The following is a 26,725-nucleotide window of genomic DNA, read 5'->3' on the forward strand; positions in this document are numbered from 1 at the left end:
CTGAGTTAATTGCTGGGTGATGTGGGAAAACACACATTCAAACTATACTTTTTGCCATACCAAGCAAAAGTGACTTTTTAAACAAATTTCTATTTGATCATCATCTAATTTCTGGCCATTCCTGCTATAAATATGTAACATATGAGAACAGACTAATCTCAGGCAAAGGTAGTCAAAATATGTACTTCTCTAGTCTTATGTACTGAAATATAATCATTTGACTGCTCAGAAAATCAAAAATTAACAGAAATCGATTTTTTTCAAATCTCTGATACCTGTTCTAGTGCAAATATTAGTTGGAATTCAGGAATGTGGATGGAAGTAGATGATATCATGTCCAATAAATGTAGAGGTATAGGTAATGGTCCTAACGGAATTACTGAATAGCCAGCCTGCTGTCTGCGACAATTATCTATTTTATTTTCATTTGAAACAAGGAGAAAAAATGATCCAAGTTTCTAGCCTTTGTTCATACCACTCTCAGCAACTTTTATAATCATCCCCAGCACCTCAATTCAGTTCACTGCAGATGAGGAATACATACACGAATGCCAAGATCAATGAAGATCCAAATCTAACCTTTTACTTTTAAAGAGCATCCCCCCCTCCCTTTAAACCTTCACACTTTCAACAGAAAGCCAATTTAAGTGGCAATCTGTACATTTGTAAAGCGCATACAGCCAAGATAGGACAGAATATACAATTTAAATGAAACTAAAACTATTCATCTCGAGGGTCTCTTCAAATTTCTGATCTGGAGTTTAATTATCCTGGGGAATGATGAAATTAGTGAAGCCCCAGCTCAAGGAGCAAGCACTTCACCCTTCTTCATTCAGTAAATATTTATTAAGTGCCTCCTCCCTGACTAGCAGTGCTCGAGGTGTAAAGGATAGAGTACTGAATAAAACAATGTTGCTACCTTCAAGGATCTTACAAGTGAGTGCAAGAAGCCATGGAACAACCAAATATACAGTATGTCCAATGGGACTAAGAGCATGAAGAAAAATCAAAGCAGCATAAGGCAGGCGACACTTTAAACAAGATGTTCGGGGACATCTCCAGTAAAGTGGACTTTGAGTGGAGAGTATTTGAGAGTACGTGGAGGAGTAAAGCATGTGAGTCCAGGCTGGAAACGTACTAGGCAGTAAGGACAGCAAAAGCAAAGGCCCTGAGCATGGAGTAGGCGCATCCCAGGCTAGTCAGGGCAAAGCAGCCCACGTGGGTGTGAGGACAGGAGGGTGGGCCCTGGGCCTCTGGAGACATCAATTAGGGAGGGTCTGGGAAAGAGAAGCAACATAAAAACAGGCTCACCCTGCTTACTGTACAGAATGTAAACTACAGGGATACGTTGGTGTTAGCAGCAAGACGAGGACTTTACAGTAATCCATGTAAGGGACACCAGGGACATGGGCCAGGATGATGGCGGTAGGAGTCAGAGGTGGCCATATCCTGAGAATATCCTGAAGCTAAGGAAAACACGGGCTGACAAACTAGGTGTGGCATAGGAGAGGAAGGGCCAAGGATGGCCATAAAGATTTTTCCTGAGCAACAGCTCGAACAAGATACGTAATTAGAGAGGGAAGTGAAGGTGGAAATTTACTTGCAGCACAGAAAATAACTTTTTCTAAAGGAAAAATCCCTTCCGAATACCTGAAAAGAAAGGTAAGGGGAGAGACAGGTAAAAAGCCGCTGGCATAAGGAGAGCCGATTAAAACAACAGCTGTCATTTCAAAATGGACAGAGGGGAGGAGATGATGGAACGTTTGTAACATCTGTATGGTTTTCTACATAATATGGACCAAGCAGAAAAGGGGCCCTACCTACCTGCAGAATTATTAAGTATGGATTAAGTAATATAAAAGCTCCTTCCTCTTTTTCTTTTAAAGATTTTTTATTTATTTGAGAGTGTATAAGTGAGAGAGAGCATGCACTTGTGTGTGCACGCACACATACACACACACACACAAGTGCACAAGTGTGGGGAAGGGGCAGAGGGAAAGGGAGAAGCCGACTCCCCTCTGAGCAGGCAGCCTAATGCGGGTCTTGATCCCAGGACCCCAGGATCCTGACCTGAGCCAATGGCAGACACTTAACTGACTGAGCCTCCCAGCTGCACCCCCTTCCTCTTTTATAAACTGTCAAACGTCTTCCAAATGTCAGTCAAAATTATTAAAAAGGAAAGAGTAAATGTGACATGTGGGGAATGTCAACATGACCACACACACACACACCCCAGGTGTGCAACTACATATCTGGCATTTAAATATACTGAAGCCAATGCTGTTAGTGTCATTTTGATACTTCAATAAGTGTATATTATGCCCAGATTCCTTGTGTGTTTAAAAATAAACAAATGAGAAAAAAAATCACACTTTTGTGGAATGAGTCAAGATCCCAACAGCTGCAAAACACCATTATTTTTAATGAAAACATATGTTCCAAATTGCAAGCCACTGAGTTTCCACTCAAGTGTGTGAGTGAGAAAACACAAGTGCCAGGGAATTTAGACAAGAGAAAGACAGAGAAAATGAGAGATAAGATATAAATTCCTTTCTCCTTACACATGGCTCCCTCCAAAGGAAAAAAAGAGTCTATTAACACAAGTAAAACAGATTCTCTCCTCCCAATGACGCTGAACTCCTGAATCTTCAGCGTTAAATAAGATTAATGCTGCCTTCACATAAAAGCAAAATGGTAGATGAGCTTATTAAATTCAACTCATTTCTTCAAAAAATCTTGAAAGCCAATTAATGAATCTATTCCTGAAAATAATATATCTGTTCTTCAGTAATGCCAGATAAAATTGTTCCCGTGAAAATATATTCAGAACCAAAAATGTTAATACTACGAATCTCTACTGAATTAATCACTGTAAGATGTATTCATTAGTTTGTGTCTTGTTCCACAAGAACTCTTTTCTTAATTCATGGTGATACCCGTTCGTTTTTTTTTTTTTTCATCCCTAGTAATCCTAGATGAAAAGTTTACAAAAGAAAAGCCCATTTTAAAAAGAAAAGGTATGCACTGCTTACTGAAATGTAGAAACAAATAAACAGAAAAGTGAAAACAATACCTCTTGTAAATGTGAGTCTTTCTTTTTGGCTGATAAATTCAAATGTTTATCAATTAGACTATAGTTCTTTTCCGTCTCTTTGTCAAACTTCTTTTTTTCTTCCTACAAGTCAGAACACATAGACAACTATGATTAAACAGGGGGGAAAATACGTAAATACAGTTTATCTACTGAGAAGCTCAAAATAGGATTAGTATCTAAAAATAAATAAAGTACCACTAAGTGTGATGAAGTTATCTGAAAAATGGATCTGTACCCAAGCCACTGCTTATTCATCCTCAAAACAGTGTTAGGACTGAAGAGTCACTTATCTTTTCTGTTTTTCCTTTAATGGGCTCTTTATGGAGCACGGTATTTTTCAATACTTACACTTAGTGTTTAGAAGCAAAGCCATGTCACTTGTCCCTCATTAAAAGAAATAATAAAAAGAACAACACAGGCTTAAAACAGCAAACTTGTGCAGACTTTGGCAAAGAAATGGGATTCTTTTAAAACTGAGTACATTTTAGTCAAGATTTTTTTTAAAAAATCATCATCACAATTGGGGAGGGAAAAAAAAAAAAAAAAAAACCTTGGGAAAGATTTTCCTTAATTGTCCAGTGTGAATTTAATAATAAGACCCTCTGATCAGAAACATCTTTTTTCCAAAACCTTCACAGTGATTTCTATAACATCATTCAGAACATGCATCACTAGGTCAACAGGGTGTAAAGTAACACAGATACCCTCACACTGAGACTCCTTGGTGTGGTGTTACAAACATTTCTCCAGTACTGCCTAGAATTAGCATTTGCTTTTCTTTTGTTATAGAAGTTTTTGAGAAAACAAGTCTCCTAATTGTTAAATACAGAAAAGAGAGACTATCTTCCCTAACACTGCCTGCCAACTTAAGTGGATTTTTAATAAACATTTCTGAGCACCAATGAGAGCACACGATGTCCTCACACTGTCAAAATGTTTCCATTAACTTCAAATACTCCCTAACTCTCCAAGGGCTCCTGGAAAGGAACATTCCCTTCCCTATTTTCCAACTTCTATCTTCTAAAGCAAAAATAATCTTTTCTGATATGATCTTTTTCCTGGTAGGCAAAGCGACTGAACAAAGTGTGAAAAGTCGATTTCTTCCCATTTATCTTTTTTTCCCCCCACCACAAGGGACTGCAAACTGCTGTGTGGGCTCATCTAGAAACCCCGAACTCATCCCACACTAAGGGAAGACAGGCGGTCTCCAGAACAGACATTTCTTTCCATTTCTACTCCAAGTTTAATTACAAACTAGCTGCACAATTTAGAAGAAAAAAAAAAAATGTAACAACACAGAACCTAAGTTCTCTTACTGAAAATATAAGGAATTTTTTTTTTTTGGTACTAGCTCATTCTTTGATCCAATCCTAAAGTTCTGTGATCCGATGGTTCACCTATGTGTGATGAGTCACACTTTTGTTGAAACAGAACCGCATTTTTTTAAAAAGATTTTATTTATTTATTTACAGACAGATATCACAAGTAGGCAAAGAGGCAGGCCGGGTGGGGGTGGGGAGCAGGATCCCCCGTTGAGCAGAGAGCCTGATGTGGGGCTCAATCCCAGGACCCTGAGATCATGACCTGAGCCGAAGGCAGAGGCTTTAACCCACTGAGCCACCCAGGCGCCCCGAAGCACATTTTCTTTATGCTCTTAATTTACAATTATTAAAAAAAAAAAACCTTAAGGCATTAATACATGGTTACTCTCTTTTCTGCTTTTTATTACTACACTCTTCATCAACTGTTTTAGTGACTAACAGAAAAATAACGTAAAACAAACATGTGGCCACCATTTCAGAATCTCCACTATTTTAAAAAGTTGATATGGTGGAATGCACACTGGGTTAGGTGTGAGAAGACAGATCCTGGTCCGGGCCACTTTCTACTGCACCAGCATCACAGCGTTCTCTGGGCATGCGCTTCTCCGGTGGAAACAAAACAGGAAGAGAAGTCCCGCCCCTGCGTTCACCACAAGAGGACTGCTAAAGCCGGATCTTATAGGAAAAAAACATTTGCTATCCTCGCAGATTCATCCTTTGCAGGAATACTGAAAATATTTTTACTCATTTGATTTCATGTGAATCACAGAATGGGACAAAGGAAGCAGTGATGCTAAAATCAGCAGTCAAAACACCCAGCACACTCAGCAGTTGTGGGGTTTGTAAGTTAACACGTGGGTAAAGTTGAGAATGAAAGAAAGCGGGGATATCAAAGGCTTTGTGAAGAAGGAATTCAGCCAAGAAACAACATTCCACCCACCAACAGAGTGGAAACGCATTGGTTCACACACCGTAGGGCTCATACAAATGCAGTTTTGTTGTTAAACCTGAAGACTTAAATAATTATTTCTTCTTGCATTTTTTCTCAATGCCATTGCTGTTTCTTTGTGCTCATGTGGCTTTTGTGCTGAAATAATGCGAATTTTAAAAGGGACTATGTTCAAGTAGCACTCAGTAAAGAACAGCATTTTTCCTTCAACGCTGCTAGAGCCAACATATGTAACATAGATGTGTGTGGAGATATATAAATGCGGAGATATATAAATATATAAATATAATTTATATAAATATATAATTTATATAAATATAATTTATTTAAAGTGGAGATATATATATAATAAATTGAGTAACTTATGGCAAAAGGTTCTATGAAGGATCGAAGCTAATACAATGAAAATTTCTTTTATAAAAACACAGTACAAATTCAAGTAAGTCTGAGCCAGGTGCAATGAGTTTGTACCTGAACTCAGGCACAATGAGTGAAGCAAGACAGAACTCATTAAGGAAAGGTCGGATCGCTTCTCGGCCTTTTGGCTAAGATCACGTGTAGGAGAGGTGGGGGCTATGGAAAACCAAACCGTCCACAACTATTCTAGAGGGGAAGGTGGCCATATCATGGCTCCAGCAGATTTTTACCATGTGGGAACATAGGCTAATATATAAACCATGTCCTCTGATTTTTCTGGACCAGCTGAAAAATCCAAAGATTTTTAAATGGTGCCAACAGTTTATTTTTGTTTTGTTTTTACACTTTCAAATGAGTAAGCCAAGCAAAATTATGTTTACAGGTTAAATATAACTCACTGAAAGTCAGTTTGTAATCTGTTGCAAAACCACCCATCCCCCCACCCAAAAAGGTAAAGAAGAGCAATTATTTAAAACCTCAAAACTAAGTAAGTTGTATGCTGTATAAATGGTAAAGGAAAATCAGAAACCTAAGAAATAAAATTTAAATACTCAGGTGTCTTCAATATGCCGGAAGTAAACATATTTATATGGTTTTATCATAATTCATTGGGTAAAAAAATATTCTTCAGCCAATGGTGTTGATATAATTAGTTAACTACATGGAAACAGAGAACCACATCTCATATGAAAACCAATTCCAGATGGACTGAAGGAGTCACAAGTAAAAAATGAAGCCATAAAAAAGAACAGTTTCATCAGATCTCAGAGAAGAGGCAACTTTTTGAGCAAAAAAGAAATGGGAGAAGCCGTAAGAACTTCTAGATATTAAACACACACACACATACATACACACACACACACACACACACACACACACACACACACACACTAAACAAGCTAAAAGGCCAACCACAAAGCAGGGAGAAGAGAAAATTAATATATAAGAAAAGAAGCAAATATTCCTAATGCATAAAACATTCTTTTTTTTTTTTTAAGATTTTTTTTATTTATTTATTTGACAGAGAGAGATCACAAGTAGGCAGAGAGGCAGGCCGAGAGAGAGGAGGAAGCAGGCTCCCCGCAGAGCAGAGAGCCCGATGCGGGGCTCGATCCCAGGACCCCGAGATCATGACCCGAGCCGAAGGCAGCGGCCTAATCCACTGAGCCACCCAGGCGCCCCTGCATAAAACATTCTTAAGGTTAAGCAATTTTTTTGCTAAAATCACTTAATATTTCCATTGAAAAATGAGTAAGGAACATATAAAGAACTCACAAAAGCTTGAACAATCCTGTAAATTGTCCACATTTCTTTAGGGTACTAGAATTTGGGGGTTTTTTAGAAGAAGGAGGGGCAGTTTTTAAAGTTCCTAGATGATCTTTTTAAAAGGTTTTGGTTATTTCACAAATTTCCTAGGGTGAGGAAATGAAAAGACTTATTTTACAGCGATACACATTAAATAATAAGGCATGACTAGTCTGGAGAACTAGCTACTTTCTCAGAGATTCCAACTCTCCCTCCCTTACTTAAATAAGAAGATGAGAGTAATATCACACATTCAAGAAGCAAGATTCATCCACAGGTAATACACCCAGCAGGACACCTTCTCAAATGGAATCCTGGTATCCAAGCCAACCAGAGTTTTGCCATCCCTGTTCTCCTCCTCCCCTGATCTACCAACCTCCTACAGCCGCAGGGGAAACCCCACCTCTTCCAGGAGGCATCCCTCTACCATTGGGGGCATAAAAACAGAACTCCAGGGGCGCCTGGGTGGCTCAGTGGGTTAAGCCACTGCCTTCAGCTCAGGTCATGATCTCGGGGTCCTGGGATCGAGTCCCACATCGGGCTCTCTGCTCAGCGGAGAGCCTGCTTCCCTTCCTCTCTCTCTGCCTGCCTCTCTTGTGATTTCTCTCTGTCAAATAAATAAATCTTTAAAAAAAAAAAAAAAAAAAAAAAAAAAAAAACAGAACTCCCCCCACGTAAGTCCTAACCAAGTGTCACCTATGTCCCTGCCTGACACTTTATTTGCCTGATCCAACCCCCACGGTCCCCCTTTCTGTAAAGTCCCGTCAACCTATTCAAAGAAATAAGAACTCCGCTTTTCTCCCCACAGTATCTAGCAACTGACACCGCACCCAGGAGACACCAATCGCCCATCGGAGGGGGAGAGAAGGGGGAAGCTATGGCTTCAGAGGTACCAACAACAAAGCTGACGGGCACCTTGGTGTCCCGTGCAGTCACTCCAGAGTCACCTACCCATTGCCTCAGTACTACTTGGCCAGAAGGGTCACATGTGGCATGTTATCTCTGTAGCTTGCATGCAGAGAGTAGACAAAAACCTGAGCAATTCATTTGGCAAGTTGGTGCAGCACAAGCTGTAAATGGGGCAATAAAATAAAGCACGACTCTGTATGCCAGACCCTACTCTAGACATGGAAAATTACAGCATCATGTTCATGTCATCCTCACAAAAAACTTCCCAAGGCAGGGGTCATTTGTCTCATTTTAAAGATCAGGAAACTGAGAGCTAGAGGTGGAAACTCACTCTGAATTGCACAGCGAGCTAAGGGGCAGATGTGGGATTCAAACAAGAAGGAGTCAGGTCTTCCTGAGAGACATGCCTGGAACTCCAAAGATCAGGGGGATCCTTGTTCCAGAGCACCTATGTTCCAGAGCACCCATGCCCACCCCAATTATGGCACTTTTTAGTGTATTTTTATTGCTTTTCTATTTGGCATCTCCCCTCCAGAGTTGTCAATTTCTTGAAGGCCAACCAGCTACAGTTTTAATTCACAGTTGTACCCCAGGTCCCCTGCCATGTAACAGGCCCTGGGAAATGTGTTATAACTAAAATGAAAGAAATGTAATTAAATTAAATCAGCATTTTTTTTTCTGCTTTATCAAACATAATTTGAGAGATTATTTAGGTAGATTTGCTTTTTACCCATAGTTTGCAGTCATTTACAGAATCCTGGCAATCAACTTTTATTAAATATTTAGTCATTAGATACATTCTTAGAAATACAAAAGGCATTTGGTGTGAGGGCCAGTGAATGGCTGAGGCAGTTATAATGTATGAAATGAACATCTGTTTCAACCCTTCGGGTTAAATTTTTTACTCCATGGAATAAAATGGTAATGGGCTCTTTCCAACCCAGCATTTGAATAGGCTCTATTATCAATACAGTTTAATTGCATCTATTTGATATTTGCATGCTGCCCCTTGCTTAAAGCCACGTTGTCATAACTGGATTGCTCAAATACCCAAGAGCAATTTTTAATTCTCCCACCATAAGTCTTTGCAAGCTAGGGTACTTCTTGGAGATTTTACACAACTGACTAGGCTCCTGCATTGGTCATTACCTGTACTAGTCTCCTGTGGCTAATTCAGCATTTAATGGGCAGCGGCTATGGATAGTGCTGTGCAGACACTGGGAAGACGTGAGAACCCGAGGAAGGAGAAAGAGCTGCAGAGGAAGTAAAAGCTGATCTAGGCCTTGGAGGGAACTCTGACGAGTCACCTCATGTGACACAGCACAGAAGGACTGGTGTCCTGCAACGGGAAATGGAATTTTTCCAACAGAGAGGAGAAGCTGGCAAGCATGGAAGAAAATCCACAGAACCTCCAAGAACAGAGGAATAAGCCCAAACCAAACAAAAGGAGAACAAATCCAAGTAGAGGCAAATAGTAGAAAAGAATAGCTCAGGGCTTTTAGAAAATCCAACCTGCAAAAACCACCTAGCAGTTTAGATAATATGAAAACCACAATTCAAATGCATCACAGGGATTCTGGAAACTGGAGAAAACAAGACTGAAAGGGACAGAAAGCGCTCTAGTTGGAACAGACAGACAGCAGGACACACCAGGTGGGGAAGGAGAATAGAACGACATCAACATTCTGACAAGGATATTTTAAACACTCTGCTATGGTCAACTTTTAAAGGCTTTTTTTGTTTTAATCCCCACCACAAAAAAAAAAAAAAAAAAAAAAAAGCATTATTCTGTTTTTAAGAAAAGACTTTTTTTTTTTTTTTTTTTAGTATTTTATTTATTTATTTGACAGAGAGAGATCACAAGCAGGCAGAGAGGCAGGCAGAGAGAAAGTAGGAAGCAGGCTCCCCGCCGAGCAGAGAGCCCGATGTGGGACTCGATCCCAGGACCCCAAGATCATGACCTGAGCCAAAGGCAGATGACTGAGCCACTGAGCCACCCAGGCGCCCAAAAAAAGACTTTTAACCGAAGAGAAATAACCTAAGTAATTTTTTTTTTTAAGTATCCCAGTTAACCAGTGAAAACAAAAATATGTTTGTCAAAACAGGATTTAAGGGATGCTGGGGTGGCTCAGTCAAGCCACTACTTTCCACTCAGGTCACGATCCCAGGGTCCTGGGATCGAGTCCCGCATCAGGCTCCTTGCTTGGCAGGGAGCCTGCTTCTTTCTTCACCTCTGCCTGCTTGTGCACTCGCTCTCTCTCTCTGACAAATAAATAAATAAAATGTTAAAAAAAAAAAAGTGACTTAATATTTAGGAAGCACAGATGTAGAAAATCAAGTATACAGATGACAAACCCTCCCCAGGTTTTCCTAGAATTATCAAAATAGGCTATTTATTAGATACCTTATATAATAAGGCAGAGTCGAGGCTAGTAGAAAATAAGGAAAGCACAGCCTCTGAAACACTGAACAATCTAATGAGAGAGACAGGTGTTTATGTAGCACTGTGTCACCTAGAAAATCACCTTTCCCTACTCTGTATTATAACATATAAAACTATCAGTAAAAAAGGGCTTCTCCCTGTGACCCACAAGGACTGGCTGCCTCAAATAGTATCAATGATGTGAAAGCCAACATACGTACTGTACAGAATAAGAACATGGGACAAATCCTTCATAAACTTAAAGCCAGGAGAACGATGAAGGAATTTACAAAAAAAAAAAAAAAGACTTCAGGATGGAATCTGGCCACTAAACAACTCAAGGCATAGACTAAAACTACTAAAATAACTTCTTTTAATATGGTAGTCTATCCTACCTACAAGATGTACTCTGAACAAGTACAGCATCAGGAATGGGGAAAGTTCCAGAGGGAGGAGCTATCCATCAATAGAAAACTCAGGTCAGAAATTTAGAAAAACCCAGTAGGGGACTGCCTGGATGGCTCAGCTGGTACAGCATGATCTGGGAGGGTTACGAGTTCAAGCCCCACACTGGGCATGGAGCCCACTTAAACACAAACAGGCAAACAAAAAAACCCGGTAGGGTAGATGGCAAATAAAAAGAAAATATATTAACTAAGACATATTCATTTTCCATTTCTATAATACATCCTCAGTGACCACCACTCTCACCCAGTCAAAAATACGAAAAATAAAGAAATGGACGCTGTTTCCATCCCATACCTGCCAATGAAGTGTAAAAAAAGAAAGAACCAAGATATTCAAGATTTAGAACAGAATCATAAACTACAAAGTGGGACAGTCAGATCCCCAGATCTCTCATTTTATAGATTAGGAACTAAAAGCTATTACTCGTCCAAGGTCACAGGTATGAAATCAGACCTCCCCTGACCTGCTACAAAGCCAGAAGACACAGTCAGCCTGGTGCAGCTCAGCAAACAATCCCAGGAAGGGGACTTGGAGGGTACTCCCACTTCTCAAAACACAGCCCTTCACTAAAAATGGTAAATACCAAAAGGAAGTGTCTAATATTTTAACAAGTCACTTAAAGGAGAAGTGATTCTATAAATAGCAAGGAAAACGCTGGTACTCTTCGGCCCCAACTGTCTAGCTATAGCCCTTGAAGCCACAATGTTTATTTGTACAAAAGGATTTTAATATTTTGTTTAGGAAGATAAAGGGGAAAAAAAAAAAAAGAATCCACATCCCCAAGCCATGTTGGGCGATGGGGTTGCGCGGGGGAATACAAATATAAAAACTCTCTTCCCTACCTAAAATTGATGTCATTCTCTTCTGGGCCAAGCCAAAAACAGTCAACACATGAATGTTACTTTTTGTTCCTGAAGTGAATACATAAACCTCAGGAAAGGTTGGTGGAACTTATTTCCCTGGAATAATTTCAAAGTTCTGTTCACAAACTTGAGAAGTTGCTACATATATCCCAGGCTCCCTGTGGTCAAGTCACCGTATTATTCCCAGAAATCCTGGCTAACCTCCCAGATCCTGGTACACAGGCTGCGGGGTTACTCATCTTTGAATCCCCGACACCCAGCAATACCGGCACATAACAGGAGCTCAATAAATTTGTGCTCAATGGAAGGAAATTACGTCCCAAAACCCAATATTCTCTTCCTAGTTTCAGTGTCATCATGGTGTCGCAGCGTTTCTAATCTTGAGCCCTCACGTGGGGTTGCACTCCTCCATAAAAGGGAGGCATTCAAGGAAGCCACTGCACTCCCTACAAAGGTAAGATGTTTCTGTTGGGAGCAAGTGCGCCCTTTGGTTAAGGATGTTTTCAAAACTTGTTATGGGAAGGTGTAGCCAGAGAGGACTAGAGGTTTTACTCTCCTGCCCAGGTGTTTTGGTTTTGTTTACAATTTCATATCGCCCCAAGGGGAAAAAGCACATTGAAACATAAAACAACAGATGGTTTACTCCAGCATCTCCTTCAAAGCTGCCAAATGTGAAGAAAGCGTACACTTTACGCTGTTCCTCTGAAACAGAAGCAGGCCCTCCGTCTTCCCTTTACAAGTGCACTCAAATTAGACACAAACCTTTACTGCTCCAAGTTGTTCTTTTCTGAATTTTTCCAAGGGTTTAATCAGGGTTTCAGTTACACTTAATGCCTAGAGGACAAGAATGATAACAAAAGAACACAGTATTAGGTTTCCCAAAAGGGAAAAAAAAAATCAGTATTTCATTTCCCTCTTCCACCCCACCCAGAAATAAAATGAACAACATATTTTAACTACCTTATCTCACCCCGCCAATGCAACCATTAAATCACTTCTAAATTTATTAACACGCTAGATCTCCATAAATATTTTCAGGGAAGAGGAGGTAGGGCAAAGTGCCAGTGAAATGTGCAACACAGCCCCAACGCAGTTCTTTCTTCAGGGAAATAGCAAGAGGGTTGTCTTTAAACAACAAAGGGGTCTATCACATTCATTAACAGAACACTTCTGTTTGAGTTTTTTTTCCCTCCCCCTCCTCAGAAATTTACAAGTCAATTACATTCCTTTATTAGTTATCAGACTACATCCTGTAAAGGGCTAGGTTTGTGGTTACGAGTTTAAATGCACTCAGTCTTACTGAAATTCCTCTTGAGGATTTAGGGTATATCAGCCAAGCAGTCACTGCAGCTCCCAGCAAAGTCAGTATTGGGCAGGCTGGCAAACAGCTCCTACGTGATAGGAGCCACACACAGACTCCAACCACAACTGCTCTCCTTCTTACAGTGACTGGTTTGGGGTTTTTCATTTTAAGACAGAATATACAATAAACAAGGCTGAAAATCCAAACAAAACAGAACAATTACCTAAGGAAAATGCATCTAACAATATGCAGGTGGAGAATGGTTTTCTCACCGTGTTATTTCCAGGATATCGAAAACATCCAGGATAGAAAAGGAAACCTCAAAATACATTACAACAATGTGCCATTCCTTTTTTTTTTCTTTTTAAAAAAAGAAAAGGCCCTAGAAATCCAAGCTTTAAATTACAGAAAGAATAAGTGACTTAGGAGAGGAAAAGATTCTGGGGCGCCTGAGTGGCTCAGTGGTTAAGCATTCGCCTCAGGCTCAGGTCATGATCTCGGGTCCTGAGATCCCACCCTGAACTGGGCTCCCTGCTTCTCCCTCTCCCTCTGCCCCTCACTCCCCTTATGTTCTCTTGTGCTCTCTTTTTATTTTATTTATTATTTATTTGAGAGAGAGACAGAGAGAGAGAGAGAGCACAGCAGGAAGGAGAGAGAGAAGATGTAGGGCTTGATCCCAGGACCCTGGGATGATGGTCTGAACTGAAGGCAGATGCTTAAGGACTGAGCCACCCAGGCAACCCATCTCTCTCTCTCAAATAAATAAAATCTTCAAATACATTTTTTTCTAATTAAAAAAAAAAAAAAGGAAAGGATTCTGAATTTAACCAAAGGCTCCTTTGCAATGTTCCATTAGGTAAGGACTTCTCTTGAAGAGACAGTTCGAACAGTGAGACAGGGAATCCTCAAAAAAGTGACTGTGTCTACTTGAGATGCCTAGAAGTTGAACTCTCTTCCTTGGGCCAGAAACTAGGTTCTACTCACTCCCACCATGACAACTTGTCACTTCGGTATCAAGGAGCTGGGGCAACAGTAAACTACAAGAATTAAGAGCAACAACTAGTCAAGGGAAAGGGATCATTTTCAAACTAGGTTCATTTTAACCTCTCTACACTGTTGAGCATGTGACCTACAACAATGGCAAACCAGAAAATCCTCTGGACTAAAGAAGAGAGCAGGGACAAACACATGCCAGGACTCCCAACCACTCAGAACATTAGGGAATATACCTCCAGCAGATAGGAGAGGATCTGCCATACATTTCCAAAGTGACCCAGCTCACACACAACCTCTCAAAACAATTTAAGGCACACTTCAATGAGTACCAGAGTCACTGTCTAGCTTCCACATCATGTTCCTGCATAAACCTACATATAAACATACACACACACACAAATACACACGTGTGTGTGTATATATACTCATACATCCTCCATGGTGGCTGGCCCACTCAAGAAACAAGTCAGCCCAGCAAGCCATGCTGGAAACACAGGAGCTAGGAACTACTCAAGTTCACAGAAGACAGGTGCAGAGATTCCAAATCATGTAAGTATGAGCCCTAAAAGTACCAGATGGGGACTTCCCCATTCCAAGCAGCCATTGCAATAAACTTGTATTTCATGAAACAAGTATTTGCTGAGCATTCAGCCTGAGGTGCTGAAGACACGATGATGAACAAAATTAGTCCAGTTCCCGCCCTCCTGGAAGTTACTGTCTAACACAGAAGACACAGGATGCACTCATGAATGCATAAGTAAACGTCTAACTGCAAATTCTAGGAATCCCTTCATATGGAGAAAAGCAGGGCTAAGGTGAGGACTTTATTAGAGGATTTATAAGGAAAAAAAGACTCAGGAGAGTTCCATCAAAGAAATGACATTTAAGCTCAGGTCTGAAAGACAAGAAGGAATTAGGGGTGCAGAGAGCAAGGGAAACAGTTTCCAGTCTGAGGCCAGCAGAGGTCAAAAGGCTTAAGGTGAGGAATCTGTGGATTACAGTAACTAGCAAAAGGCTGGGGGGTGGGGGGCATTAAGAACAAAGAAGTGGATGGAAAGAGAGGAGTGAAGTCATGGGTATGGGAATATGCAGGGCCCTGCGGATGCAGGGAAAGAGTCTTTGATTTGGGTCATGATGAAAGCCACCCACTGGAGGGTTTTAAGCAAGGCACTAAAACAATGTTTATTTAGATCTTTTAAAGATTACATGGGCTCATCTGAGAAAAAGAGATTAGAGGTGAGCAAAACTGGAAGGACAAAGACTTGCTAGGAGGCTTCTAGAATGGCACATACAATAGAGGATGGGGGTTGGAATAACAAAAATTTTTCATGATAACAAAAATTGAGAGGAGACCATTTTCAGAGATAATTGCAGGTAGAATCAAAGTAACTGGTGATAGACTGAATGTGGGAAAGGAGGGCGTTTCCAGGATCACTCCCAGATTTCTGCTATGAGCAACAGTATACGCAAGAATACTATTTAGTAAAGTAGGAAAATTTTGAGGGAAAGCAGCTGGAAGCAAGCACTAAGGGATTACATTAAATCTGAGATTCCAGGAGACATCCCAAGGATAGTAAAATACTGAAATGCCCACATGAAGAATCCAGAAAAGATGGTTCCAAATCTCGAATGTGGGGAGGAGACGAGATGCTGTTCATACATGGGCGTTGCCCTGTCACAGGAGTTGGGCTCCTTCCCTCCCTTGTTAACAGGAAGTAAGGAGAACACGAGTGTCAGCACAAATGAGCATGCGGATTTCATGGAGAGAGGCTGGGGACCTGCTACCTGATGGTTCTTTTTTCTATGAAGTACAGGCCAGGTCACTTACAAGAGAGTATGGGATGGGGAAGAGTTTGTATAAAGAGGAGAATGAAGGAAAGAATCCTCACGAACAGTGAGCAGGGTACTTCCTAGAGAAACATGAACATTCCCAGGCAGGCCTGCAGGCCCTTTGAGATGAGCAAGCAGGAATTTGTGCAGACACCCATCGGCCCGTTGTGAGATTTTCTCTAGTGAGGCAGGGAGTAGGTGAGCAGTGAGGGTCGTCCCTGGTAGGAGGATCTCCAGGAGATGGAAACTTATCAGCAACGCACTGCACAGGCAAGCTACACAGATGGGATGCTGACTGGGTGAGAGAGGACTTCTGGAAGGGGATAGAACAAACCTGAGCCCAAAACAGGGCACTGGAGCTCTTCAGGCAAAAAATAAGAGTTTACAAGGAGGGGAAACAGCAAACTCAGGGCACAGAGCTGCAAGCAATCTGGTGTCACTAACACAGCTGAAGAGATCCAATGGGCTCCACTCGCCATCAGAGTAAGGACATGGGAAATGCCCTGTGAATGCTAGATGTGGGCATTAATAACATGGACATGTGAAGGCCTTTTGAAACGTGAGCCCTAAAACTCCAGACTGGGGAGTAAATGTCCTTTATAAAAGGACCAGGCCACAAAGATTACACATGAGCAATTGTAGGTCATTAAGTGTGTCCTTCACTTGGAGAATTAATTTGATGCAATATCGAGCTCCCAAGGTCTAACACTGGTGTAGGAAAAGAATATAAGGGATTTCTGTCTTACTGTTTGCAGGTTAACAAGGAAATTTCCAGAATAAGGAAAGGAGTAGTACCTTTTTTCCAATTTTCCAATATCCAATTTTTTCATAAATTTTTTTGATTAGAATGTTCTTAAATTTAAAATTATCATTTTTTTCCTTAAAAAATCTGGTTATGTAACTTCTGAACTGAACCTTAAGTATTCTGTTCAAGAACAAAATAACAGAGTGGCAACTAAATGCTTCAGTAAAGCAATGTTGGTTGAGCAACGAGGATTGTTTTCTTCTTTTTCTCAAAATAGACTGGAGACTCCTTGGAATCTCTCAGTTCCTTTTATAAATTTCACAGAAGTATTATATAATATTTGTTAGTAATGAGTGTTACTAAAATGTTCTAAGGCCAAAATGTGATTCTTCTTCCCCAGCGAAAAATGAATACCGAATCAAGGACTGCCCCTAAAACCCTTAAGGAAATTACTGTGAAAACAGTACCCCAATTTGAAAGAGACAGCTGAAGTAATAATACACACAAAAGCATTCAAATACTAGTAGATTAGAAATCAATCAAGTCATTTAAAGAGAAAAAGCAAACACAGACTGTGATTTTAGAATCCACATATAAGATTATATAACCATATTTTTCTCCATAAAATACTTGAACAAGCCACAAAAGGAAGTCATAAAAAGCCTTGACTAATGAGCCTTAGAAGGGATTTTGCGTAGTCTTGCTTAGAAACAGAATGCATCTACATGAACATAAAACATGTTCATTTATCAGTTGCTTTCACTTTAGGGCAGGAGTCAGCCAACTTGTTCTACGAAAGGCTGGGTTGCAACTACTCAGCTCTGCCATTTCCCAAAAGCAGCTGTAAACAAGTCTATAAGTGAATGAGCATAGCTAAATTCCAGCAAAATTATATTTACAAATATAGGAGGCAAGGAGGGCTTGAGCCATAGTTAGCCAAACCCTGCCTTAGAGAATCATCTCAAGTATCATGACCAAAGATATTCTACTTACTCTCAACCAACTGTATATTTTTTTTAAATATATATCTACTGTATTTGAAGGGGACCAAAATTGGGGAGGTAAGGTTGACTGCTGGATGAGAGAACCACAGTTCAATTAGCTGTCCGGCTGAAAAGAGGGATTCAAAAGTAATGCTGTAGAATTTGGCTGGGATAAGCAATCCAGTGGGTTTCAATACTAACAGGCAACTGTTCAAGTGTAACACTATCTTTTTTTTTTTTTTAAGGCAGGATCTATTTTTGTATCTTTTTTTTTTTTTTTTAAAGATTTTATGTATTTGACAGAAAGAAACAGCGAGAGAGGGTACACAAGCAGGAGGAGTGGGAGAGGGAGAAGCCAGCTTCCCACTGAGCAGGGAGACAGATGCGGGGGCTTATCCGAGGACCCTGGGATCATGACCTGAGCTAAAGGCAGACACATAATGACTGAGCCATCCAGATCCTCCTCAAGTGTAAAACTATCTTAACGATTTATGTGAATTTAATAGCAGGCTTTAATAAGGGCTTTAGTCCCTAAAAATGAGTTAACTGAAGTCAGCGTGAGTCAAAGGAGTCATAAGTTGCCCTAAAAAAGAATGAACATGTACACTGGATATGTTCAAACCAAACAAGGCAATCATTCACCTGTGTCCTATCTCAGTAGCATGGGTACTGAGGTTCAAGAGAGAGATTTTCTAACTGGAGTGAAGCAGGAATGTGCCCAGAATGCTACAACAGTTTAGGAGGAATAAGAAAACCAGAGGTATTCGATGGAATTGGGGAGGAGGAGAATATTCACAGGGAACATGAAAGCTATCCATAAATATCTGAATAGATGCTATAAGAAAGAAGAAAAAAAAATCATTCTGATTTGCTTAGAGAAGACAAAACCAGGTCTAATGAGGAAACACTATAGATCAGATTCTGGGATCGCCATCAAGAGGAGCTCAGTAAGACCTGCACTGAGAGACAGCTGGCCTGGGAGACCTCTGGAGTCTTAACCAGCTCCACGATTCTGTAGGAGTTCAGAGAAGCAGAAACACAAGCCACATCTCAATGTTGAATGGCCAATCACAGAATCCATTAACACTTCACAATTCAAAGTAAAAGAACAAAATTATTTTTTAACAGTCTGGGAGATTAAGAGTTTTCCACTAGTCAAGTCTGAAATCCCTTTTATTCCTGGAGGTGAGAACTTAAATGTCTAAAAAGAAAAGGAAAGGTAGGGCAGTCTCTCTGCCTGTCTCCATAGTTGAAGCAGTCACCAGGAAACCTGTTGACAAGGGAGAGCTGACAAGCACAAAATCAGACTCTGCTTTGGAGAGGAACTCTGATGCTGCTTTGAATCTCCCCATTTGAGATCGAAGGCCAAGTTCCGATTCTAAATCTAAAGAAAATGGGGCCTGGGCCTAGATACCCATATTGAGTAAAAAGGCTAAACTACATTGTGTGAGATCTTTAGTAACATTTTTTTCACACCTCAGTCTCGATAAAACAGTGAATAAGTCCATGTAAGTACTAAACCGTGCCTTTCTAATCACTCAGGACTAACAAGGATAGACTGAGTCTAATGAAACAGAAGGAATTATGTCTGTTCCCCATGGCCCTTGTTATTTTAAGCCTGGATTCCAAGTGTTCTTGACCCCAGAGGAATGCATAATCTGAGAGCAAAGGAGAATTTCCACTATTTTCTCCCATGACCTTCCAGATACTTCCCATTTCATTAAAGGGAAAACTCTACTTTCCAACTCCCATTTCAAGAATAACAGCAAGAAACCATGCATCAAAGATGTTTCTTACTTTCTTCTTGAAACAGAACCTCAAGAAAGGGTGTCAAGGAACTATAATATATATCTGAACATAAGAAACATTCTTCCCAAAATTGTCTCTCAGGGGGTAAAAAGGACTTAACCCTATATAAGAATTCTTACAGTCTCCTTAAAGAGTGTGCTTTCCTTTATTTTGATCAGCAAAGAACTGTTAGAGGAATCTTAGCCTGAAGGTCCCTCCCCCTCTGCCCCACATGACACCTAGTTTCAGATGTCACAGATCACAAAAATGTCTGGGTCACAAAAACAAGAGGAAGCTAAGAAATTTAAGAGATGTAGTTATTCTGGAGAAGACCTCAAATTATAAGAGTTTCATGCTTTTGTAAAGATGACTTTAAAAGAAATGAGTCATTAAGTCATGAAAATACATCTGTATTACAAAATCTGCAAAAGAGACTGCCCAAATGTGCTACAGATGAGCACCTGTAGCTTAAAATAAAATGTCCAATGAAAGCATCAGAAAGAGATTTTTTTTTTTTAAAGGTGCCATATCTCAAAGAACTCAGACAAATGTGGCCATGAAATACTCTGGATAGGTATGCCAAAAAAAATCAGAGTATATCAGTGATAAACATACTAACATAAAAGGGATCAAGACTTGGAATAACTTTTTTATGAAGTGGAGGGAAAATTCTAAAGTACACATCAGTAATTTGATTTTAGGGACACCTGGGTAGCTCAGTCACCTTCAGCTCAGGTCATGATCCCAGAGTCCTGGGATAGAGCCCTGTATCGGGCTCCCTGATTCTCCCTCTGCCCCTCCCCCTGCTCATGTGTGCACATGTGCATGCTCTCTGACAAATAAATAAATCTTTTTGAAAATTTGATTTTAAAATCCTGCCCCATATTTAATCAACTACATGAAAGTAGGCATGTGATTATCTAGTAGACAAACATAGGCATATCTATAAGTGTGTCCACTCAAGCCATCCCAAACCATTTTTGGTTTAATCTTCTCACAGGAAAATGGTGTTGCCATACAACCAGGCATAAACATTATAGGTAGTGCATATCTGCCCTTTGGGATAGAAACACTTAAAACACCTTCCTATACTTGAGAATTTCTACCAAATGAGGAACAGCCCACCTTCCACTATAAAAGCTGGAAATGACAGACACTTGTTTTCCCAGCCACCTGGTAGTGAGGTCATGGGACCTGGCCAGAGTTCCACTAATGAGATGCTCCTACCCCAGACTTGGATTCGGAAGCTAGAACTTCAAGAAACTAGTGACCAGAGATTCTGGTGGGTGGTAGCACCGTTGTTTAAAGGAGCTGTTCCACAATCACCAGCAGGGGCAGCGGTGCCGCTGGGACATGCCATGTTGTGCACACCTTGCAGCAAAGGGTACTAACGTTCTTCTCCAAGCTGGGTTCTGCAAGTGCAGCTCTGGCTATCACTCCTGGTTCCCAGAACCAGATAAAGATCCTGCAAGCTACCAAGTATTATATTTTAAGATTTTATTTATTTATTTTTTTAATATTTTATTTATTTATTTGACACAGAGAGAGAGAGATCACAAGTAGAGCAGCAGACAGAGAGAGAGGGGGAAGCAGGCTCCCTGTGGAGCAGAGAGCCCGATGCGGGACTCGATCCCAGGACCCTGGGATCATGACCTGAGCTGAAGGCAGACACTTAACTGACTGAGCCACCCAGGTGCACTACCAAGTATTCTTTAAATTAATTCCCATTCTGTTCAGAAGACTTAGACCTTGCAACTGAGAATCTAGACTAACCGAGCATTAACATTTAAGTTGCAGAACTTTCAACAATCTTGTCAAAAGGCAGTACTATTCATTTCAATTCTTTTTTTTTTTTTTAAGATTTTATTTATTTATTTGGCAGACAGAGATCAGAAGTAGGCAGAGAGCCAGGCAGAGAGAGAGGAGGAAGCAGTCTCCCTGCTGAGCAGGGAGCCCGATGCGGGGCTCGATCCCAGGACCCTGGGATCATGACCTGAGCCGAAAGGCAGAGGCTTTAACCCACTGAGCCACCCAGGCGCCCCTCCATTTCAATTCTTAAATAAGTTTTTTAACCTGATTAAACCATATTATTTTTGATGAATTTGATTACTCCGCATCCACACTCATCCTTTTGCGATCTCTCTTTTTCTCCATCTAGCCAGTCTCTCCCTGGACTGAGCCTTCCCCCATCAACCTAGACTGGGTCCTAATAGGAAAATTAAAATGCACAATAAAACAATAAAGCCCTCCTATTTTTCTAGTAGCTAAAATAATAAGAGAAATAAGGCAAAAGACTCTGATGCTGAGAAGAAATAAAAACATTTAATTGGTCATGCTAAGAGACCCTTGTCACAGTGACAAGAGGCCAACATTCTCTCATTTGGGCTTGGTCCTAACCACCAGTTCTGGTTTTAGACCAGAGAAAAAAACAATTCTCTTTTGTTACCTGAATATTCTCAACTTTAAAAAAAGAATAACACTTGCTCTACCTATTTAACACAGTTAAGTGTTAAGTGTTTTTAAAAAAAAAAAAAAAAAAAAAGGAAAGGAAAGGAATGCCACACTAGAAGCAATTTAAACCTCCAAACAAATCCCTGGATGTTATTTTATTTATGAGCACAGCTCAAGCTAGGCTAATCCTTCTGGTGGAAAAAAATTAACATAAAAACAAAATTAAATTTTAGAGCAGTGGTAGCTCAAATTTACCAGCTCAACTTGGTGAGAATCTTAACAAACCCATATACGAAGGTCTAACTGGGACATAGGTACAGAGGTGCAATAAATTAATTCTATAGAGTTTAAACCTGAAAATTAAGAACCAAAGTATTGGGAAATAGTTTCTTGAATGTCTGATTCTTTTAGGCCACAGCAGTCCCATTTAATGGCTAGAAATTACAATTAATAAAATATACATTCTAATTTCACCAGATCAGTCACCACACCTTTGCTTTCTTCAGAAAGTCCAAGAACAAAAAGTTGCTAGTTTTTGACTACTTTCAATCCTGAGCTCTAAACAGAGCCTAACAAAACCAGAGGATTTGAGCTGAAGTTCTGACAATTTCTTCTCTCTGGCTTAATTCCCTGAATATTTGGTCATAATCTTGCCCTCAAAAAAGTTAAGCCATTACATCACAAAAGTTTAAGCTTCCCTTAATGTCTTTTCTACAAACAAATACCTTCATGCTTATTTGAAAGGAAAAATAAAAAGGAAGTCTTGCATCAATTTTGAAAGCCATTCATTAAAGGTTGCAATTTTACTCCAATTATTTAAATCAAATAGACTCTAACAATAAAGTTTTTTTTTTATTCTTAAGAAAAACTGAGAATCTTCAAAGATTGGGTATATTATGAATAAATTAACCTAATAAGGACATTAAATAAGAGATTTAACCTTGATCTTCTTTCCCTCTGTGCATGAGGGACAATAAGGATCTAGTTGCTATTTTTGTTTTAATAAATACCCAGCCAGAACAATCTGAGAAACAATAAAACCCCACAAAAGTGAGGGAAAGAGGAGCCTGACAGAAAGCTGCAAAAGTATCACAAGAGAATTAAAAACTTTATTTTTTAGCTTTAAATAAGAGAACATTTCATTTTTTTTTAAAGATTTTATTTTATTTATTTGACAGAGAGAGATCCAAAGTAGATAGAGAGGCAGGCAGAGAGAGAGAGAGAGAGGGAAGCAGGCTCCCCGCTGAGCAGAGACCCCCGATGCGGAACTCGATCCCAGGACCCCGAGATCATGACCTGAGCCGAAGGCAGCGGCCTAACCCACTGAGCCACCCAGGTCAAAGACTTTATTTAGGGGCACTTGGGTGACTCAGTGGGTTAAAGCCTCTGCCTTTGGCTTAGGTCATGATATTGGGGTCCTGGGATCGAGCCCTGCATCGGGCTCTCTGCTCAGTGGGGAGTCCGCTTCCCGCCCCCCCCCCCACCTACATGTGATCTCTGTCAAATAAATAAAAATCTAAAAAAAAAAAAAAAAAAAAGACTTTATTTACTTGACAGAGAAAGAGACAGTAAGAGAGAGAGCACAAGCAGAGGGAGCGGAGTGGGAGAAGCAGACTCCCCACTGAGTAGGGAGCCTGATGCAGGGCTTAATCCCAGAACCCCAGGATCATGACCTAAGCCGAAGGTGGACACTTAATGGACTGAGCCACCCGGGGCCTCCAGAGAATATTTTAATTTCTGAAGTGAACAGTATAAATCAGAGGCATAGCTCCTAATGGAACCTCATAAATCAGTCCATAAATGGTTGAATGAAGGCAATATGAGAAAGACAGGAGAGAAGGAGGGGAAGATGGGGAGACCTGTTCAGAAAAGAACGCCTAAACCTTTGGTCAATGGCAAAGAGACTAATCACTGGCCCTTCTGTGCCTGGGCTATCGGAGTGGCTGAGACAGAAAAGGAGGGTGGGAGGCAGAAAGGCTCTCTCATTCTCCACTATGCAGTCAGCAGCTGAGTGCCTCATCCCCACAAGGACCTAACTTCTCAATGCACCCTCAGGTGCTAGAACACCACCCAGCTCCTAACAGGCATTCAAAAATATTTATTGTACGAATGAGGTAGGATTAGTCTACAAGTTTAGATAACACGAGAATAGAGTTTCTACAGAAATTCAACACTCCCTGCTGATGGTGACAATAGGAACTATAAACACTTGTGCTGAGGCTCCTCTACACATTATCTCCATTCAAAACCATCTGTTTCTGTATTAAACCACATCCTCTAAGAAGCAGACATCACAACCAGATTAAAAATGCCAGAAATGTATTAGGGGAAACATCTGTGAGAGAACATGGGGAGGTTAGAAGAGCTGTCAAACAGTGATGCAGGTCTGACCCCACGGGAAGGAGACAGGGAGGGAAGGAAGGCTGGATGGTTGCGGGGACACGGGTTAGACTGCAGTGCAGTTCTAGGGAAAGTTCAGTGAGGTCATTGGGGAGTCCTGAGCCAAGGCTGCCCGTCAGAGGACTCCACGGTCCCCAGGAATGAGCTGCTTTTGTACCCCTGCTGTCTCGGTCACTGGCTGGGGGCAGCCTGTGGGAGGCATGGCCTTCACTCTAATACAGTGATGGAATCATATAGCCCCTGGGCCCAATGGTCCCTTCGACTCCCTGCGGTGATGGAACTGAGGGGTGCCTGTCTGCCATTGCCCCTAAAGTCCATATTCTTTCCACTGCACTATAACAGCCACTGGGATACCCCTGGGCCTCTTGTAATCCCCATCACCAAGGAAGTTCTATATTTCATTCAATCCAACATGACAGTAATAACAAGACACTCCAGCAGCACCTGGGTGGCTCAGTCAGTTAAGTATCCAACTCTTGATTTTGGCTCAGGTGATGATCTCAAGGTTGTGAAATGGAGCCCCATGTCAGGCACTGGGTTGGACATGGAGCCTACTTAAGATTCTCTCTCTTCTTTACCCTCTGCACCTCCCCCCCACTCACAAGCACTTTCTCTCTCTCAAAAAATAAAATAATAATAATAATAATATTGACAGTATTTTTCATATACTATTTTGAAATACACTTTTCATATACTATCATGGAAAAAATACTGCTAATGAAATCTTGACTAAAATTGAATACTCAGAACCTTGACATTTATTGAAAGAGCTCTTTGGTAGATTTATATCATGTGCCCCTTTCATGCATACATTAAAAAAAAAAAAAACAAAAATCAAAATATATCTAAGATATTTCTAAAACTTCTTCAGACTCCAGCTCTTCTGAATCACTTTTCATCTCTGTCACCAGTAGCAAGTTTTGCCCACACATTTGCTCTCCTCTGTGCCATCAAGAATATTGGAGATACGTTACTTCTTTAAGGGCTGCTCCACTATGGTTTGGGTCCCAGGACCCACTCTTTAGGCATTTACTGATGCTGGCACTTCTTTGACCTAATTAAAAGGCCTTGAAAGGTTTTCAAACATCCACCAGAATTCATATTTCTTCCTTAAGTGACCAAGTGGTTTGCTGATTGAAATGTTGGCAGAGGGGGTGGTGTCCAAACAGGACAGAAGAAATAACAAAACTCACATTTCTTCAAGACTGCTGCCTTATCAATGGCAGCTATAAGGATACATTTCCATTTCACCCATGTTTAAAGGTGGAGGAAAGGTTGGTAAATCTTACCAGGGGCTAAAGGCAAAGAACAATGTCCTTGGGCTACCGGGTCATAGGAGATTCTTTTCATCACTGTCACCAACTCATTTTGTGAAGTGATGTGGATCAAATCACTCCATCTCACTGAGTTCCAGTTTCCCTTCTTTTTCTTTTGGTAAATAAAAAGGTTAAAATTTTCCTTAAGTTCTCTCTCAGCTCTTTGTTTTAGGAGCCAAGGCCATACTTTGGGTACTTCATAACTGGATCTGACAAAAATATGTCTCTCACGAAACTGTAGATTCAGCTGAACTTAATTCCCACTAATGGAACCACTCCTCTCCATAAGACAATGAAATGAGTGGGCTGGTCACATTCTGGTGTCTGTTGTTGGTGTGTGTGTGAGGTTGGTGGGGGTACGGGGGTGAGGGGGAGTCCGTGTGTCCTCTTTGCTTTTTCATGTCAGTAGTAACTGGTTTATCAGAAGAGCTGATTCCTCAGAAGCAGAGAGCGAGCCCAAGGACATAAAATATAGGAAACATAAGTTTCAATAGGGAAGTAGAAGCTGATGATGACAAGGCTTCGAAACCACAGATGACTCTGAGTCACCAAGAGAGGACACCGAGTCATGAGCAAGGCCTTCCACGGAAAGGGGTCCACCAAGGAGCCCAATTCTCTTAAAATATCCTCACTCGCTTTAGAATTGTTTTGAGTTAGCTCAGACTATAACCTCTATAAGAGTCTAGGTTCGTCAAAATCCAACTAGCAAAAGCTATCTTCCTAGAAAACAGGTTTCACAATGACATTTGCATCTGACTGAATCATAGTGAGTTTACAAGGTGGGGGAGGGAGATTCATATGAAAAAAAAAAAAATGATGTTGTCAAATTGTAAGGGTCAATTCCAATGAGTGAAATTCTTCATAAAGTTAGGTCATTGACAACTTTTCAACTGAACTGAGAAATGTTTTCACAAATAAGTTCAAGATGGATTTTTCCCCATCTGAATATGCTTTCCATCAGAACTTCATGCAAAAAAAAAAAAAGTCATTTTAACTGCAAAAGCATTGATTAAAACAGGTTTGATGTACCACATAAAATATAACATTTTTAATCAGATGAAACTAAAGGTACAATTTTTCCAATGGCATATGATGCCTTAGGTACTTACCAGATTACAAGAACTCATAAGTAATGCTAAACACAAATTAAGTAACACTGAAATT

The 26,725-nt window shown here is 40.5% G+C and overlaps 1 protein-coding gene across 5 annotated transcripts in view; it reads right to left on the minus strand.

The window, feature by feature from the left end:
- ARHGAP10 (Rho GTPase activating protein 10) overlaps nt 1–26,725 on the minus strand; it is a 325,433-nt gene that overhangs the window by 207,503 nt on the left and 91,205 nt on the right. For all 5 annotated transcript variants that reach the window (XR_006817443.1, XM_045997932.1, XM_045997933.1 and 2 more), the window contains 2 exons: nt 12,512–12,583; nt 3,074–3,175 (listed from right to left, as the gene is read on the minus strand). Coding sequence is in view for 4 of the 5 variants with exons in the window: in XM_045997932.1 (XP_045853888.1) it covers nt 3,074–3,175; nt 12,512–12,583 (174 nt within the window). In the remaining variant the exon portion in view is untranslated. The remainder of the gene's footprint in view (nt 1–3,073; nt 3,176–12,511; nt 12,584–26,725) is intronic.

The sequence above is a fragment of the Meles meles genome, chromosome 2 (genome assembly GCF_922984935.1).
Source record: "Meles meles chromosome 2, mMelMel3.1 paternal haplotype, whole genome shotgun sequence".
Lineage (NCBI taxonomy): Eukaryota > Metazoa > Chordata > Mammalia > Carnivora > Mustelidae > Meles > Meles meles.